This window comes from Patiria miniata, unplaced genomic scaffold (assembly GCF_015706575.1).
Source record: "Patiria miniata isolate m_02_andy unplaced genomic scaffold, ASM1570657v1 HiC_scaffold_20, whole genome shotgun sequence".
In the NCBI taxonomy this organism is placed as follows: Eukaryota; Metazoa; Echinodermata; class Asteroidea; order Valvatida; family Asterinidae; genus Patiria; species Patiria miniata.
Window position 1 is genome coordinate 24,551,940 of NW_024037059.1, and position 17,917 is coordinate 24,569,856.

At 38.6% G+C, this 17,917-nt stretch overlaps 1 protein-coding gene across 1 annotated transcript in view; it reads left to right on the forward strand.

Annotated features, from left to right (window-relative positions):
- The window catches only part of LOC119728284 (multiple PDZ domain protein-like), a 59,967-nt gene that overhangs the window by 36,018 nt on the left and 6,032 nt on the right, over positions 1–17,917 (forward strand). The window contains exons 24-34 of the mRNA XM_038200463.1: positions 7,168–7,302; positions 7,800–7,866; positions 8,364–8,442; positions 8,752–8,863; positions 12,278–12,436; positions 12,864–12,950; positions 13,378–13,479; positions 13,808–13,915; positions 14,846–15,281; positions 16,246–16,991; positions 17,679–17,762. Of these exons, the coding sequence (XP_038056391.1) occupies positions 7,168–7,302; positions 7,800–7,866; positions 8,364–8,442; positions 8,752–8,863; positions 12,278–12,436; positions 12,864–12,950; positions 13,378–13,479; positions 13,808–13,915; positions 14,846–15,281; positions 16,246–16,991; positions 17,679–17,762 (2,115 nt within the window). The remainder of the gene's footprint in view (positions 1–7,167; positions 7,303–7,799; positions 7,867–8,363; positions 8,443–8,751; positions 8,864–12,277; positions 12,437–12,863; positions 12,951–13,377; positions 13,480–13,807; positions 13,916–14,845; positions 15,282–16,245; positions 16,992–17,678; positions 17,763–17,917) is intronic.

A 17,917-nucleotide genomic window follows, 5' to 3' on the forward strand; every position in this document is an offset into this window, starting at 1 on the left:
CTTGCAGCTTAAGTATAAATTTCATCTCATGTCACATGTATATTTTGCCCAAAATGCATGACCTATAAACTGATGATGTACATTGCCATGCTAGGGATGTGCTGTAGGGATGTCATTTTAAATGGAATTTGTCAACCACATAAAGCCAAAGACTATTCTAGATGGCGACTACAATGAAGGATAGAGAGTAACATGCTAATGAGAAAGAAGGATTCTGTGGACAATTGGCCTAAACTGTGATAAATAGCGCAGAGGGGAGGCATGATGTTTGCAAGGGGGATATTGTCAGATTGCAGCATCTTAGAAACGTTGATGCCAAGATTTCATATCACTAAATATTGTTGTTCACTGTGTTAGGATTGTGATATTTTTAAAAGAGTCCTGATTAATAATGTAGAGCGATTGATAAGGAGCTAGCATCTATGGCATCTGGACTTCTTTTAGTGCTTTGAATTGCAGGAATCAGGCAGTAAGCAATAGCTATCATCCAGTACTGTCATTTGATCAGTCTGTATAATGTTATGGAATGTGGCAGTTGGCATGCATTGGTTGCATAACATCGATAGCGTCTGTGCATGATTCATGGGGATAAGATGTCCAGGACGTTACACCCTTCTACAAGTTATTCAGAATGTCTTGTCTTATATCCCTGTCATTAAAAATCTGTGGATTCATCCGTTGATTCATTCTTGTGAGGTTTGCAGTATATTTTTGACACTACACCAAGTTTCAGTGCAGTAAGATGCAAAATATAGAGGAGGTGGTGGCAGTTTTTACTGACGATGCCATATTTCTACCAATTCGCCATCTCCCAGTGGTCCCTTTGACTGCCATTTGACTACTACTGCAGCCTTTCCCTGAATGTCGTTCCATAATTTATTTCGCTTAACATCTGTACATGTAGCTGTTTGCCACAGCATATCTAACAGATAATTCTAGATACTTTAACTTTATGACTCTTCAGTTCAAGCTTTTTCCTTGCGTTAATAATCATGCAGCACCCATCGCTCATTGACATTTGACTTCTTTTTGTTGTTGTGTGTTTGACTTGTTTACTTTATTTCTCACCAATAAATAATTTATTTCCTCTCGGATGAAAAATCTAAAAGAACTTTGGTTTTGAATTTGTATACATGTGTAAACATTGTTATCTTCAAAAATGATCTAGAAAACATTTTGAAAGTTACTAATTAGTCAATCATAACCATAACTTTCCCTGTTTTTTTCTGTCTTTATTTTATCAGTAGTTTGTAAATGAAAACGCTGATTTATAATATTTGCAATGCTCCATGAATAATTGGCCGTTGTACTTCTTGTTTGTAATTGCAGCCATACACCATTGACACCAGCACGAATCAATGATCTCACATGAATGTCTTTGCATGACCAATCACTCACATTTTGTTCGTGGACTTGTGGATTTTGTTGGGTCTACATAGACGTGTATGTCTCCCTGCATGGTGCATGTGCATTGGTCATTGTTGATTCATTCATCTGCTTATTAGATCTAGATATTTGATGGAGACAAGATAATCTCAATTTGCACACATGCTTTATTTAAAAAAATATTTGTTGTTGCATGCATCTCATGACTGATATGGCTAATAATGCCTGTGTATATATTTAGCTGTAGTTTAATGTCAACAACATTCTATGGTTATCAACAAATTGGTGATGGGTCAACACATGTATACTACAAAGACTTATTCAAATACTGACTACCGGGTAGAAAATGTAACTAGTGAATAAGAATGAATATATATTTATTGATAAACTGACGCGTCCAGAGTTCACACTTAACATCCACCTACTCAGTCAGCCATCCACTACCTCATATCCCACTAAGTATTTCAACAAATCAAATTCATAATTACTACCTAGTCTTACAGTTTTTATACAACGTCAGTCTCAAATGGCTTTTTTTCACGCACCAACATGTACTGCCTGCTTGCATTAGTTCATGATCACCAAATACATTTCGAACATTCATTTCATCCACTTGTGGTGGACTTGTGTTTTTACTGTAGTTCTCTATTTCAACCAGTTAATATGTGGCTTCTTGAAACCTTAGTTTGCCTTGAAAAAAGTTTAATAACAAACTAAATTAGTCATCATTTTGTCCACGTAAAATGCACTTTGCACTGTGAATTAATTATGAGTTTGTTGGATTTGGTATTGTTGTATTAACTCAAATTTCAGCTCACTTTTTATGGAAAAGTTACTTCAAAATGCTCAAACCATTTTTAAACAGTATAATAATGCCTTGCAAGTTCTACCTCTGTTTTTCTGTGTATACTTGATAACTGCATTTCACCGTTGTGGGCCCAAAATTTGATAGAACAAATACATGTGTTGTCCCTTTCTAATCTTTTATATCCAAAGTTATTTGAATTTGTACATGTACGTGCAGTTGTCATTCAGAGATCAGTGTTTCGAGGTAACCCACATTTTGGTCAGTTTCATATCGTTACTATGCACATATCCACTGAAAGGTTACCAGTATTGATAGTCAACATTATACAACACCTGAATAAATCCCCGTCATCTGATTGGTGGATCGTTGATCACATGCCATTGAATTGTTCGTACCAACGCACGGCACGCGCGTGGCGCGCAGCGCACAGTGCAATGGAAGTTCTATTGCACGGTGAATAGAACTTCCATTGCACGGTGTCACTGCTGCTGGTAGTGGCACTGTTTTAAATCGAGATAAATTGAATATGATTGTTCTCAACCTGTTGAACAGTTTGCATTAATAAAATACATATGTATGATGAACTTGTCGAACTTTTTAAAAGTTTTTAACCTTAATAAATTGGCTATTAAAAGTCAACCAACCAGATGACAAGGATTTATTCAGGTGTTATATAAAACAAATAATGAATGTTTCACGTTCGTGCAATGGAAAGAATAATTTCATTCGGTGAAAGATGAAATGTTCCATTTCACTCGGCTTCGCCTTGTGAAATGGAACATTTCATGTGTCACCTCATGTAATTATTCTTACCATTGCACTCACAAACATTCATTATTTGTATACTAGTAACCCTCCAGAATGACTGATTCAAACCTGTTGCCCTTGCTAAGGGATATTTTTTGCATACCAACTGTAAGAAATACGTCTCTCTTAATTGACATCACTGCCAACAGATTGTCACATGCGTCGGCATTTTCATGATGCGCATTGGCTGTGCCGCGCCGTATTTTGAAAAAATTTCGAGCAACATTTTGCACACTGCGTGCACACGTACCTGATGGCATCTTATGAGAGGGGTCTATTGTGCCATGTCTCAAAACTACACACAACTTTCATTTCAGTATACAGCTATAGATGTATATAAAGTAATTCTGTAACAGGTGTTAAGGATGCACGGGATTGTAATGCATACAATGTATGTACATGTATTCATGAATTACGTGATGTGTATTCAATTGAAATTCATTATATTACTATTATATCTTCGCATTCATTATACAGGTTATTGTAGATATAAAAGGGGTTTACTTATGCATTTATACTTGTATGAATTAATGTTTTCCTTACATAAGCAAGATTCTTGATAATGTGCCAAGCCGTGGATGAGATTATAGCACTTAGAAAAATGAAACTCACCTCCTGAGGTCAAGTCTTTGGTGCAGGAATGTCTTCCAGTTGAAAGTATATTTTATTTATTAGCTGGGTAGATGAACTGAATGTGTATAGATGTCTTACACAGTTGATGGCATCAATAATTAATTTTCATTTCATTAATCTTATTTTATTTGATATATTGTTTGTTTACACATTGGTTTAAATGTACTTGAATCACACTATGTACAGTGTTCCTGATCACCCTGCTGCGTATGTATGAGGTTTAGCGAGAATGTCTGTGGCTATTCAGTTGAAATGATTCAACTTGATGCGTATTATTCATTCAGTGGGCTATGTTTGTAAAGATTGCATTGAATAAATGCATTTACCAATTCATTTGTTATTACATGTATCGCGTGTCCATATATTCTTCATTTCATTCATTTCTTGAAATGACAGTCTACTAGCAGAGTTCATAAGCACTTCCTTAGTAGATGCAGATGTAGAACAGTTTGGCTATGCTGTTTAGCGCATATTTCTATACTAAATAGTCCTTACTCTGTGCTTTTTGGACTACTGCCAGGATTTTATTCTTGCGTGCAAGCCTGCAGTCTTTGACTATTCACATTAGTGTGTTTGTGATGCTATCTGTGAAACCTTTCATGTTGTGATAATAATCACTTCTGGATTTTGTGTTCATTTTAGGGATGAGTTAAGCTACATGTCTTTCTAGAAGTGTTTAAAATCACTCTAATATTTCTGACGTGTTTGATCAAATGAATATAGTTCTGGATAATTAGGTTTAATAAAGTTGATTTACTTGTTTAAAGTAAGCAAGAAGACAAACAGAATCAAGACGAATTCACATACTGTTACAAAATTAAGTAAAGGAATATTCCACAACAGTATCAAGCACATACAAATAAACCAGTTTCTTGCTATTGCTAACTTGTAATTACGTTTACTGAGATCATGGATTATTGATCCGTAGTAGACGTTGCACCTTTCAAGTTTCATACATTGAGCAAAGTCATTCATTTATGGCCCTTATACATGAACTAGTGTCTTGGACAAATAAGCTTTCATATCACAGTCATATGACTGGATGAAGCAATATTACAAAGGAAAGTCAGGCAGCCTACAGAACAGACAAACCTAGCATTGGTAAGTGAATGCCTCATCCATTTGTCAAATTCATGTTGTTTTTATTCAACATGTTGATTTGGACAAAATCTGCAAATAGTGTAAATATATGTAAAAGAGATTTTTAAATATTTTCTTTAATAAACTCATCAACATTTCATTTTTTAAATTGGTTGAAAGCTACAAATTATGTTTACAGTTACATTAGTTAGTATAAGAAAAATTGTGGGTATATTTTTTTCTCAAATTCATGGAAGTTAAATCTTTAAATTTGCAAATTCACCGTGCTTGTATTCCTAAATATTGGTTTGAGTTCATTGTCACACTACATATATATTCTTCATTTCACTCCAGTTTATTATCCTTGTTCTCATTTTCTTTTGCCTAAATATTCCCCAAATGAGCTACCACCTTTCCTTGTACAAGATTTAGTTGGTTGTCTACATGCAGCACATGAGATCTAGTTTTAGCCCACGGATGTTGAGTAAGCAGTGATGATGGCACCCTACCATCTGACATGCCTTCATCAGTCTGTCATGCTACACCGCCATCTTTGTAGTCTTCTTCTCTCAGTACTCGTAGCTTCTGGTAGGATGTCACCATTTTTTTCATTTTGCTGCAGTTGCCATGGTGCTCCCCTCTCCAATGAGTTGCATGTGCATGCTTATTTCTCCCTAGCTTGAGCTATTGCTTAGCTTTCATGGCTTTGCTGTCATGCAAGTGGCTGCTTATGTTGTGTGCTGATGCTGCTCACTGCTTTCACCATTTGGCATCCTGGCTCCTGAGTTTTCACATTTGGCATCCATAGGATTGCAATATTTGTGTTGTACTCGTTGGTTACTGTTTTTGTCAGCTGTTTTCCTTTTCAGTTTCTTGCCTAATTGATCAATAACTGATCAGTTATTTTGTATTTTGACATTTTGCTATTTTGCTAACTTGTTGAGTTCTCTTCTTTGTGCAGTACCTATTGGGAGCACCTTATTATTTGTACTTGCATGATGTAATAGAAAGTCCAGTAAAATGTTTGTGTGTGTGATTTGATGTACTTACTTACTTGGTTGTTGTGTAGTGTTGTTTATGGATACATCTATTTATAGGATGAATTTGCGTCGGGGTGACGTAAATCAATATAAGGTTTTGCCCTTCACCGACGTATAAACACTGTATACTCAGTGTGTTACCTCCCAACTTTCACTGGAGAGGTGGTAACACACTGACTATACAGTGTTTATACGTCAGTGAAGGGATTGCCTTCTGGTCAACATCAGAAGTACTACCTTTGTCATTAACACATTTTGCATTTTTGTTTAGGATTGCTTCATACAAAATATGCTTTTTAACCATTATTTATTTTTTTTTGGTGCTATTTTTTAAGAATGTCAAGGACGTGCGTACAACTAATGACTTTCTTTTGGTTTAGGCTTTTAATCAGATTTACCATGTATTGAAAATGAAAATCCAGTGAGTGTAAACATATTTTAATATATATACTGGTGAATAGAGATGCTTACAACCAAGATAGGATGTTCTGTGATATTTTGGTTTGATTTGTTTTACTAATTGGATATTTTAAGGTGTTTGCAAAAAAACATAAACAAAATTGTTTTTAGTGAATAAATCTTTCTATTTTTAAAAATGTAAATGAGTCTAACTGTATAAAACAATTATGAATTGTAAGTGCAGGGAAGCTTTCTGGCCATGAATCTGGTGGAATTGCAGGTCATTTATTGGGCATGGCATGCTGAATCCCACCCTCTTTGGTAGACTTGCCACTGGTCCTTTGTTGTGTAGTTCTCCAGTCAGTAAATACATACTTTCACATTAAGCATACTGGATGGCTGATTGCTAAAACAAATGGTTACTCCTTCAAGAAACAAATGGTATAAATGCGTCAACACAAAGACATGGAATACCATAATTGCCATGTTTAAAATGTGAAGGTAGGCCTGTCAGAACAGAGGCATGTGGCAAGTCTACTTTTTTGGGGAAGAAATCACCCAACTTTCTCAAATGTTCCAACTAATATGCAAGTCCCCTATATCTGCACTGTATTGGTATCTGGCCTTGCTTAATATGGGCTATTTCCTGGACATTGCACTAATCAAACATTCACACAGGTGGTGACACTATTTTAAGAAATTTAGCATTTTAAAAATTATTTGATGAGTAGTCATTTTTGAGAAGGTACTTCTCCAACTTGAAATGGAGAAGTGTTTTACAAGCGCTATGACATTTACGACATTACTCAAATTATCAAGTCGTCAAGTTTTGAATACAAATTAATTTAATCCTCTTACTGATGTGAAGGTTTTTCAGAGTCCTGAGTTGATAATCTGGCCAAAACTTAACGAAAAAAGCATGGGAGATTCTATGTTGTAATTTAAGAATTCATTTTGAGCTGCGTAAACTCAGACATTGATCTAGTCTGGAACCAATTTATTTTCTTTGAACAGATGCCAATGGGCAAGGTCTCTGTCATTCCAGCTGCAGAAGAAGAGATAGTTGCCAAAGTTACCAAGGAGACAGAGGCAGCCCCTACCTCACTGGATGTAGCTGACAGTCATCTGGTTCCTCTGTCACCTCTCAAGGTAAAGTGCAGCTCAGAGTCTTAGAAAGTATCACTAATTGTCATCTATGTGACCAGCCTTTGAGTTTGGCTTCAATTTGACCTTGATATTATATAGTTGATGGCAATTCAATGCAACTGCCTTTGTTTAAGAAAGAGAGACAGAAAAAAGAAAGATACAAAAGCAATCAGGCAACACTGGTCATAGGCTGTAACAGTGAGGAACAAACTCCCATAATTGGCTTTGACATTCTTATTCATTTATTTTAATTAATCTATATGCTCAGAGCACATTTGTTACAAATAGAATAATATGAATATGTCACTCCAGTATTATTATGTCAAATCCCAAAATCTCAACTTTTTAAGCTCTTGATGGAATGTCCACATACAATCAAACAACATAGAATAAATGTACTCTTGTAGAATCTACCCAAGTCTCATTGGACTCCCCTGCCAGTTCCACTTGTAGCTTGTAGTGAGTACCTGTTTATACTCCATTCATATTTTCTGTTGCAGCATAAATTGTCTCTGAGTGGATCTGAAGATGAGGATACGCAAAGCAAAGACGGAAGCTCCAAGGAATGTAAGTTTTTCTGCAATTGGCTTTTCTCTGTGGTTACGGAGTGTTTCCAAACTTGGAATTCTTAAAATGTTCCATTTGGAATATCCACTGTCCTTCTTTGCTATGCTAAAACCCAGGAATGCTCAAGAGTGTTCTATTTATAGAAACAGTTGTCAATACGTCTTTAGCTATATCAAGAGCAGCCTTGTTCCAGCTGGGACTAATAAGATGAGAACTATACTTGTGCACACTTGAAATGCACAGTGTTCCTAAATGAGCATTTTGAATTCAAGAGGCATTATTTAAATCCCTGTATACAGAGCCAAAAAAGGAAGTACCAGTATGCATAGTACATGATATTTATTATAATGATGACTAATATCACATCTGAGTCTTTTGGAACTGTGAAGAAGTTATCCATCAAACATTGGTTGGCATTTTCTATGGATATTGTTAATATTTGCATAGACGTTGATTTTCTACTGAACCGAATGGCCTGGTATCTGATTGTTTTTCAGTGGACGGTAACTACGCTGGACTTGCAGGAGAGATCTTTGTCATCCAGCTGACCAAGTCATCACAAGGTCTTGGCATCAGGTTTGTGTTTAAACAGTGGCAATACAAATGAGATTTGATGAAGAATTGATTAAGAATTAATGCATTCAAGTAATGTAAAATATATAGCACAAAAACTGGAGTAAGTTTTTCAAAGTATCTGTTTCAGTGTATCACGTTAAACAGATAAAAAAATTAATATTTGTTTTTTCACTGATTTTGAAAAGGATACATTTCCTAAAAATAAATCTGGATAGTTAAAAAATGATTGTAGGGAGCATGAGTTTTTGTGCACAATTTGTTCAATCTTGTTAACATTTGAAACTGTGAATTGCTTGAATCTTGTTGTAGTTTGGCTGGTAATCGTGACCGTTCTAAGAGAAGCGTGTTTGTTGTGGGTGTGGATCCCGGTGGTGCTGCAGCACAGGATAAACAACTTCAAGTTGCTGATGAGATATTGAGTGTAAGTCATGATCATAAAGTACCCTGCCATGTATCTGTAGGAGCTTAGCCTTGTATAATATTAGGCATATGAGATCCTTGCGATGCTTGTGGTAATGGTACTATTACTGAGTGTGAGTCTTGCCTGAGTGTTAGCTGAGTTTCTTTGTGAAACCGAGTCTTATAGGAGCTTGATGGCTCTCGTCCCAAAATGGCTCCCATAGGAAAGCGCCAATGTAAGCAAAGCAAGACATCATTATGATTCAGATATATTAACTGTACCCACAAGCTTCACCATAATTCTTCCAGTGCAAAAGTTGATACCTGCTACTGCTATTTTTCATTTACTCTCCCATGACACTAGTTCTTATATCTTGAGCTGTGGTTGCTCATTCAACCATGGATCAAGGGTAATTGCAAATGGGCAATTCCACGGTTATTCACGTTACATTTTTGATGTACTTTTGAGTTTCCTTGGGCTGTAATTACCTTACTGAAAAGGTTTAATAACTGTTATCCCCATGGTAGATAGAGTAGACCTAGACCTACCTAAGCACCAAAGATGACATCCAGAAAAATTTGTTAAGTATGATAAACAAGACGCACAAAATCGGTTACTCGCATTACGAAAATGTAACGTGAGTAACCGATTTTGTGCGTCTTGTTTATCATACATAACACATTTTTCTGGATGTCATCTTTGGTGCTTAGGTAGGTCTAGGTCTACTCTATCTACCATGGGGATAACAGTTATTAAACCTTTTCAGTAAGGTAATTACAGCCCAAGGAAACTCAAAAGTACATCAAAAATGTAACATGAATAACCGTGGAATTGCCCCTATGATCTCAAATTGTTGTAACTACACTGATAGATCAATTAACTGTCATTATGTGGATGTTTATGAAAGTAGGAAGTGCACAGAATAGCCACAAACCTAAGTGTGCTCACTGACAGTTGTGTGGCAAGAACTTGTGATAAGATTGGTCCTGGTATGTTGGTAAGGTTGGTCCTGGTATGTTGGTAAGATTGGTCCTGGTATGTTAGTAAGGTTGGTCCTGGTATGTTAGTAAGGTTGGTCCTGGTATGTTGCTAAGGTTGGTCCTGTTATGTTAGTAAGGTTGGTCCTGGTATGTTGGTAAGGTTGGTCCTGGTATGTTGGTAAGGTTGGTCCTGGTATGTTGGTAAGGTTGGTCCTGGTATGTTGGTAAGGTTGGTCCTGGTATGTTGGTAAGATTGGTCCTGGTATGTTAGTAAGGTTGGTCCTGGTATGTTAGTAAGGTTGGTCCTGTTATGTTAGTAAGGTTGGTCCTGGTATGTTAGTAAGGTTGGTCCTGTTATGTTTGTAATGTTGGTCCTGGTATGTTGGTAAGGTTGGTCCTGGTATGTTAGTAAGGTTGGTCCTGGTATGTTGGTAAGGTTGGTCCTGGTATGTTGGTAAGGTTGGTCCTGGTATGTTAGTAAGGTTGGTCCTGGTATGTTGGTAAGGTTGGTCCTGGTATGTTGGTAAGGTTGGTCCTGTTATGTTAGTAAGGTTGGTCCTGGTATGTTGGTAAGGTTGGTCCTGGTATGTTGGTAAGGTTGGTCCTGGTATGTTGGTAAGGTTGGTCCTGGTATGTTGGTAAGGTTGGTCCTGGTATGTTGGTAAGGTTGGTCCTGGTATGTTGGTAAGGTTGGTCCTGGTATGTTGGTAAGGTTGGTCCTGTTATGTTGGTAAGGTTGGTCCTGGTATGTTGGTAAGGTTGGTCCTGGTATGTTGGTCCTGGTATGTTGGTAAGGTTGGTCCTGGTATGTTGGTAAGGTTGGTCCTGGTATGTTGGTAAGGTTGGTCCTGGTATGTTAGTAAGGTTGGTCCTGGTATGTTGGTAAGGTTGGTCCTGGTATGTTGGTAAGGTTGGTCCTGTTATGTTGGTAAGGTTGGTCCTGGTATGTTGGTAAGGTTGGTCCTGGTATGTTGGTAAGGTTGGTCCTGGTATGTTGGTAAGGTTGGTCCTGGTATGTTAGTAAGGTTGGTCCTGGTATGTTGGTAAGGTTGGTCCTGGTATGTTAGTAAGGTTGGTCCTGGTATGTTAGTAAGGTTGGTCCTGTTATGTTGGTAAGGTTGGTCCTGGTATGTTGGTAAGGTTGGTCCTGTTATGTTAGTAAGGTTGGTCCTGGTATGTTGGTAAGGTTGGTCCTGGTATGTTGGTAAGGTTGGTCCTGGTATGTTGGTAAGGTTGGTCCTGGTATGTTGGTAAGGTTGGTCCTGGTATGTTAGTAAGGTTGGTCCTGGTATGTTGGTAAGGTTGGTCCTGGTATGTTGGTAAGGTTGGTCCTGGTATGTTGGTAAGGTTGGTCCTGTTATGTTAGTAAGGTTGGTCCTGGTATGTTGGTAAGGTTGGTCCTGGTATGTTGGTAAGGTTGGTCCTGGTATGTTGGTAAGGTTGGTCCTGGTATGTTGGTAAGGTTGGTCCTGGTATGTTGGTAAGGTTGGTCCTGGTATGTTGGTAAGGTTGGTCCTGTTATGTTGGTAAGGTTGGTCCTGGTATGTTAGTAAGGTTGGTCCTGGTATGTTGGTAAGGTTGGTCCTGGTATGTTGGTAAGGTTGGTCCTGGTATGTTGGTAAGGTTGGTCCTGGTATGTTGGTAAGGTTGGTCCTGGTATGTTGGTAAGATTGGTCCTGGTATGTTAGTAAGATTGGTCCTGGTATGTTGGTAAGGTTGGTCCTGGTATGTTAGTAAGGTTGGTCCTGGTATGTTGGTAAGGTTGGTCCTGGTATGTTGGTAAGGTTGGTCCTGGTATGTTGGTAAGATTGGTCCTGGTATGTTAGTAAGGTTGGTCCTGGTATGTTGGTAAGGTTGGTCCTGTTATGTTAGTAAGGTTGGTCCTGGTATGTTGGTAAGGTTGGTCCTGGTATGTTGGTAAGGTTGGTCCTGGTATGTTGGTAAGGTTGGTCCTGGTATGTTGGTAAGGTTGGTCCTGGTATGTTGGTAAGGTTGGTCCTGGTATGTTGGTAAGGTTGGTCCTGGTATGTTAGTAAGGTTGGTCCTGGTATGTTGGTAAGGTTGGTCCTGGTATGTTGGTAAGGTTGGTCCTGTTATGTTAGTAAGGTTGGTCCTGTTATGTTAGTAAGGTTGGTCCTGGTATGTTGGTAAGGTTGGTCCTGGTATGTTGGTAAGGTTGGTCCTGGTATATTGGTAAGGTTGGTCCTGGTATGTTGGTAAGGTTGGCCCTGACACCTGTCTGATATCTTTGAAGAGGAAATCTTGATACAAATGTTGCAGGTGTGTTGGCACTTACAGAAAGTCAAAAGATACTATTGAGAAAGTCTTCACGGCTAAGATTCAGCACTGTTAATTCAAGTATACACTAGGGAATAAATGATTCATTTGGTTTGACTGATTAAAATTGGAAAACTTTGATTAATTTCTTTGTTTGAATTTCCTCTGTCCATGACAGATCAATGATGTGTCAGTTTATGGCAGATCTCACCAGAAAGCATCAGCCATCATTAAGGACATCCCTAAGGATGGAAATGTGCAACTGATTGTCAGACGCCACCCCCAGGCAATAGATCAGCTGGCTGTTACGCCTCTCACACTTACCCAGTCTGATAAGGTAACTTCAGTAGTTTGTAGAATATCATGGTCCACAGTAGGATGCCATGCAACAAGTGATTCATCACTCACATTTGTGATAACAACATCCACCACAGTTTCCACCTTGCAGAGATAAGTGTATGAGCATATCACCTGCAGAATTGGAGTACTTACTAATGATATTATGTGCATTCAAACCCATGTACCTGCCAACATTTGACAATTAGATCAGATGGCTGTTATGCCTTTCACACCTACCCGACTGATACAGTGGAAATCTGTCATTCACAGTTACATCTGTCATTCACAATGCAAACAAAAAACGAGTTATTTTATATTTTGAACAGTTTCATATTTTCGTTTACGTTAAAAAAAGGCATTGTTTTCTTCAAATTTATAGGAATTGTTATTTTTCAGACCATATCACATTTGTTGAAATTTTACAGCAAAGACATTTCCAGTTGCCAGACCTCACCCAATCGGAAAGTGAATTTTCTTCCTACCCAAATGTGCACACCATCACTATCAACAAGGTAATGTCAAAAGTAAATGTTGGTCAATTCTACACAATTTATTTTCAGCAGTAATAAGGCTATGCAGCTTGTTGTGTTATTGTGTAAATAGCTCTTGGTTTTCCAGGCATGCAACAATAGAACTTATGGCTATTGCATCACAATACTATGTTGAGAGTATACACATATTTTCTGCTTTGAGTGATTCAGTGCAATAACTTTGAAAGCTCATCTGCAGGGTTTTTTTTCTGATGGAAAATAGAACACTCCACAGATCACTAAGGAAGGCTAATTATTTCATTTATAGTATACCTCACAGATAAGATCAATGAACTTGTATTTCAATGTCAAATTTACTGACTGTCCACCACACAATTGTCTTAAGATTTCCAGGGTTAACTAAATGTGTGGCCATGAGTTATTGGCAGTGTTTCTTCCCTGTGTGCAGGGTAAGAGAGGGCTTGGCTTTGCTGTCTATGAACAACAAGATTCCATGGGAAAGTGTGGCATCTTTGTCAGAGATGTCACCACGGGAGGAGCTGCTTATGAGGTGTGTGTGTAGTACAGATTAGTCTAATGTCCGCTCCAATGTACTTTGTAGTCTTCTTATAGTTATAATTATTATAAAATTAAAAAAAAAATAATAAGTGGCGATTACTAGTGCAAAGTTGATACATCCCTGATTCAACTTCGAATAGCTTGTGTTTACCATCTTAACTAGCAAAATATGGACCTTAAGATTCCATTGCTAGACCTGATTGTGTTTAGAGTGAACTTACATGTAGTAGCATAGGCCTTGCATCTGCCGATGACTTGCACAGGATAATTATGCAATATTGGATATAGTATGAACAGTGATCTATGTCTACTCATATCAGGAGGGAAGCCTACGTACTGGTGATCACGTCTTAGCGGTCGATGGAAACAGCCTTGTTGATACCAAGAAAACTGAGGCTATACTGGTGCTCAAAGCCACAGATGGACAGGTAGGTTGGCCAGGTTGGGTATGAGGTGGGGTGTGTAGAAAAATGGATGTTGGAACATGGAGTCATATTATTGTCAATGCTAAAGTTCATCCATCATCGTCATAACATTTCATGCAGTGTGTGTTTAGTGATTTATAGGTGGTCCTTGTTAGAGAGAACTTTCCAAACTTTGTTGAATTGGGACTCAAACCCACAACCTGTGTTATATCACTTGGCACAATATTTGATTAAATTTCAACTTATTCTTAAACCACTGTTTTACTTGGATGGTCAACATTTTTTAAAAATGAGTTCCAGGAGGGTTCTTGGACTTTGAATAATTGTTTCTCCATTTCCATGTGTGGTTTCTTTACTGATAATTTGGATAAACTTTAGGATTGTAATTTGTTTTATGACATGTAGAATGTTATTACTTGTGCTTTGGTTTTTGGTCTCTCAGTGATACATAAAAACATGTTAATCCATCCAGAAAAAGCAGCCCCATTCCCCTGTTGCAAAATCACTTTGATTGTATGTGTCATCTTGCAAAAGCTTGTTCAATTAAATGCTTTATTTCCTGGAAATTCCACAAGCAATGTCCTGGCATAACGGATGTGATCTATGAAAAGCCTTCACATTTGCAATGTGAAAAGTAACATGTTGAGATCGTGGCCTTCAGATTTGGTTTTCTGTTTTCGAGCCATTTCATCACAATGGAATCTTTCATCATCAACTCATAACCTTTGATGTGGAAGTTGTTAAAGAATGTAAAAAAAAAAATTGTGGAAAGAATCTGAATTATAGCTTTACTGCTCACTGTATGAAAAAAAGAAATTTAGTTGACGAGACATGAGTATTTTCAAATATTCCAACTCGTATTTATGTGGAGGAAAACGTTTTGCTAGTTTTCAAGTGATTAAGTAAGAAATTTCAACAAAATCTGTTCTTTAGGTTACACTGACCGTCAGCTCAGAGCATCCCTTCATTCAACCTCAAGCTACTGGAGAATTAACCAAAGTTGATCATCAAGATGGACCAGTTGAAGATGTCATTACAGTGTCAGCAGTCAGTGAAGAACAGTCTGCACCTCCATGGTTGATGGAAGACAGTCCTGCGCTGGATCTGGCTGCAAGAGGTGGTAGTAAAGAGGTAAGGCACTCGGGAGAAGATGAGACCAACCAGCAAGAGGCAGCGAAAGATGAAAGGAAACAGTCTGAGGAGAGAAGAGATGAAAATGAGAAAGATGAGGTGTCAAAGGATAAGGAGGAGGGTGCAGATGAGGTTAGAGAAGTTGAAGGAGGCAAAGATGAAGAGAAGACAAGGAAGGATAAAGACAAGAAACAAGATGAAGTCATCCAATCATCTGTGGCGGAGAAACAAGAAAATGGTAAGTCTGGTCCTTGCTTTGGGCCATATGATCATTTCTTATAACTTCATATGTGTTTGCCAGTTATGACAAACTATATCACAGTAAAAGAATTTTGTTAAAGTTACTTTATTGTGAAATTTGCATTTTTTGGGCAAATCTACAGGGTTCCTATACCCATGTTTTTGTGCAAATAAAACGAATCTAAATTTTTTAAAGCGAACTAAATTGTGAGTACTAAAAACCTATAGGTCATGTAGAATTGAATCCCTGTGACAAAAGCACTCAGAATCTTGTGTACAATGTTGAAACAGTTTTCATCTTGTGAGAAGGGAATTAATAAGTGAAAAGCCTTCTTATCACTGAAAGGTAATTTCATTCATCAGTAGAGGCATTATCTTAACTAGCAGTGCAGTAAAGGTAGTTGCTGGACCACAGATCAAGAATCCAATTACTGGCATCGTTATGTGACTAGATAATATTGACCAGGATAGGGGCAGACTAAGTTTCAATATAAAAAAATTCACACTGCTTCTGAGTGACAGCATGTCAGGGAGAAACATTCAGCATTGCATTTTGTACCAGTCCTAAGAAAACTTTTCTTTGACACCCAAAGAGAAGTTTGTTAATACTTCAGTAGTTTATGGGGTCATTGCATGGACAAGAAAGAGAGCGCTTTTTTACCACTTTTTGAGAGCCCTGAGGACGGGAAAGACCACTTGCATACTTGTTCGTGCGGGTATAGTGCAAAGTTTGCATGACTAATTTTATGCTGAATGTGCACAAAGCCATAGCGTCTTTGCGTGAGCGTCAGGCGTCATTGCCAATGCGTTCCAATGTCTCTCCAAGTGGTCTCCCCCAACTCTCCCTTTCTTACCATTGAGGGGGTACTTGTGCACAGATGCCCTTGCAAATGATTCCATGGAGTAAAAAAAAACACATGGCAATATTGAACTAGTCACCTTATAAAACCTGTTTATTACAGAACCCACCAAGAAAGTCCCTGCACCAGACCTGCTGCCTTCAGATACCCCTTCAGCCCCTGTCCAAGCTCCTGAGCCTGCACACACTACTACCCCTGCACCCACTACTACCCCTACACCCACTACTACCCCTACACCCACTACTACCCCTGCACCCACTACTACCCCAGCACCTACTACTACCCTTGCACCTGCTACTACCCCTACACCTGCCACTACCCCTGCACCCGCTACTACCCTTGCACCTATTGCTACCCCTGCACCTGCTACTACCCCTGCACCTGCCACCACCCCTACACCTGCTACTACCCAAGCACCTGCTTCTCCCCCTGCACCAGCTTCTACACCTGCACAAGCTTCTACCCCTGCACCAATTACTGCCACTGCACCTTCTACTACTCCTGCACCCACTGTTAGCCCTGCACCCACCGTTACCCCTGCACCCACTGTTACCCCTGCACCCACTACTACCCCTGCATCCATTTCTACCGCTGCACCCACTACTTCCTCTGTACCCACTAGTACCCCTGCACCCACTTTTTCCCCTGCACCTGCAACTGCCCCTGCACCCACTTCTACCCCTGCACCCACTTCTACCCCTGCACCCACTTCCACCCCTGCACCCACCCCCAGTGGGCCTGACCCCTACACATGCCCCATAGTGCCTGGTGCACAGACAGACATCATCATTGACAAAGGGAAGACAGGTCTTGGACTGAGTATTGTAGGAGGAACAGATACACAGCTGGTAAGCAAACCTTATGATTAGATATCAAGTGATTTTAGGACAGTATGGGGGAGTGGGCTACAAGTTTGGCTTTGACCAAAAGCCTTTTGTAGTTCGCAAATACATGTACTTGCTCAATGTCATTAAATGTTTGGAACAATATTAAGATTCTAAATTTTTATGGAGCATTCCAGAATTTTGAATGCCCGTCATCTGAAACCAAATTAAAATGTAATACATCATTGACTTTTTTAACTAACTAGAAATTTTTCTGGGTTCTCTACATTTCAATACTTTGAAGTAATCCATTTTTACATTCATTGAACTTTACCAAAAATGGAACATTGAGCTTCGTGTCATGCAGTTGAGTCGAGGCACAGAGGTCCTGAATTCAAATTTAGGTTCACGATTTTGCAGATTTTGAGAGTTGGGCCTAATTTCTTTTTAGCATACAGGCAATTCCAGCGTCATGTAATGTCCATGACACAGCTTTTGAAAACTCAGTGAATGAACTAAAAGTGTATTTTTGAAATCTTATATATTCATCATCTAGTAATGATCAAGAAGATACAGACTATGAGTTTTGGATTGTTTCTTTGAATTTTAGATATCCTATTTAATTGGCTCCATCATGGACATTCCTTTCATAATGCTGTAATTGCCCAAAAACTGATCATGATAATCCATTTGCCCCATTTTATCTTGTAGAATATCGTGGTGGTTCATGAGGTGTATGAGCATGGAGCAGCCGCAAGAGACAACAGACTGTGGCCTGGAGATCAGTTGATTCAGGTACACCAATAAGTCATGATAATAAAGTGTGCTTATGAAGTGCACATATCTACCATTATCATCAAGCAAACTTGGTCGATCCATGGCAACAAGCCGTGCTACATATAACCATGTAGCACGGCCACGGTCCATACCGCACTCCGCGTATTGCGCTT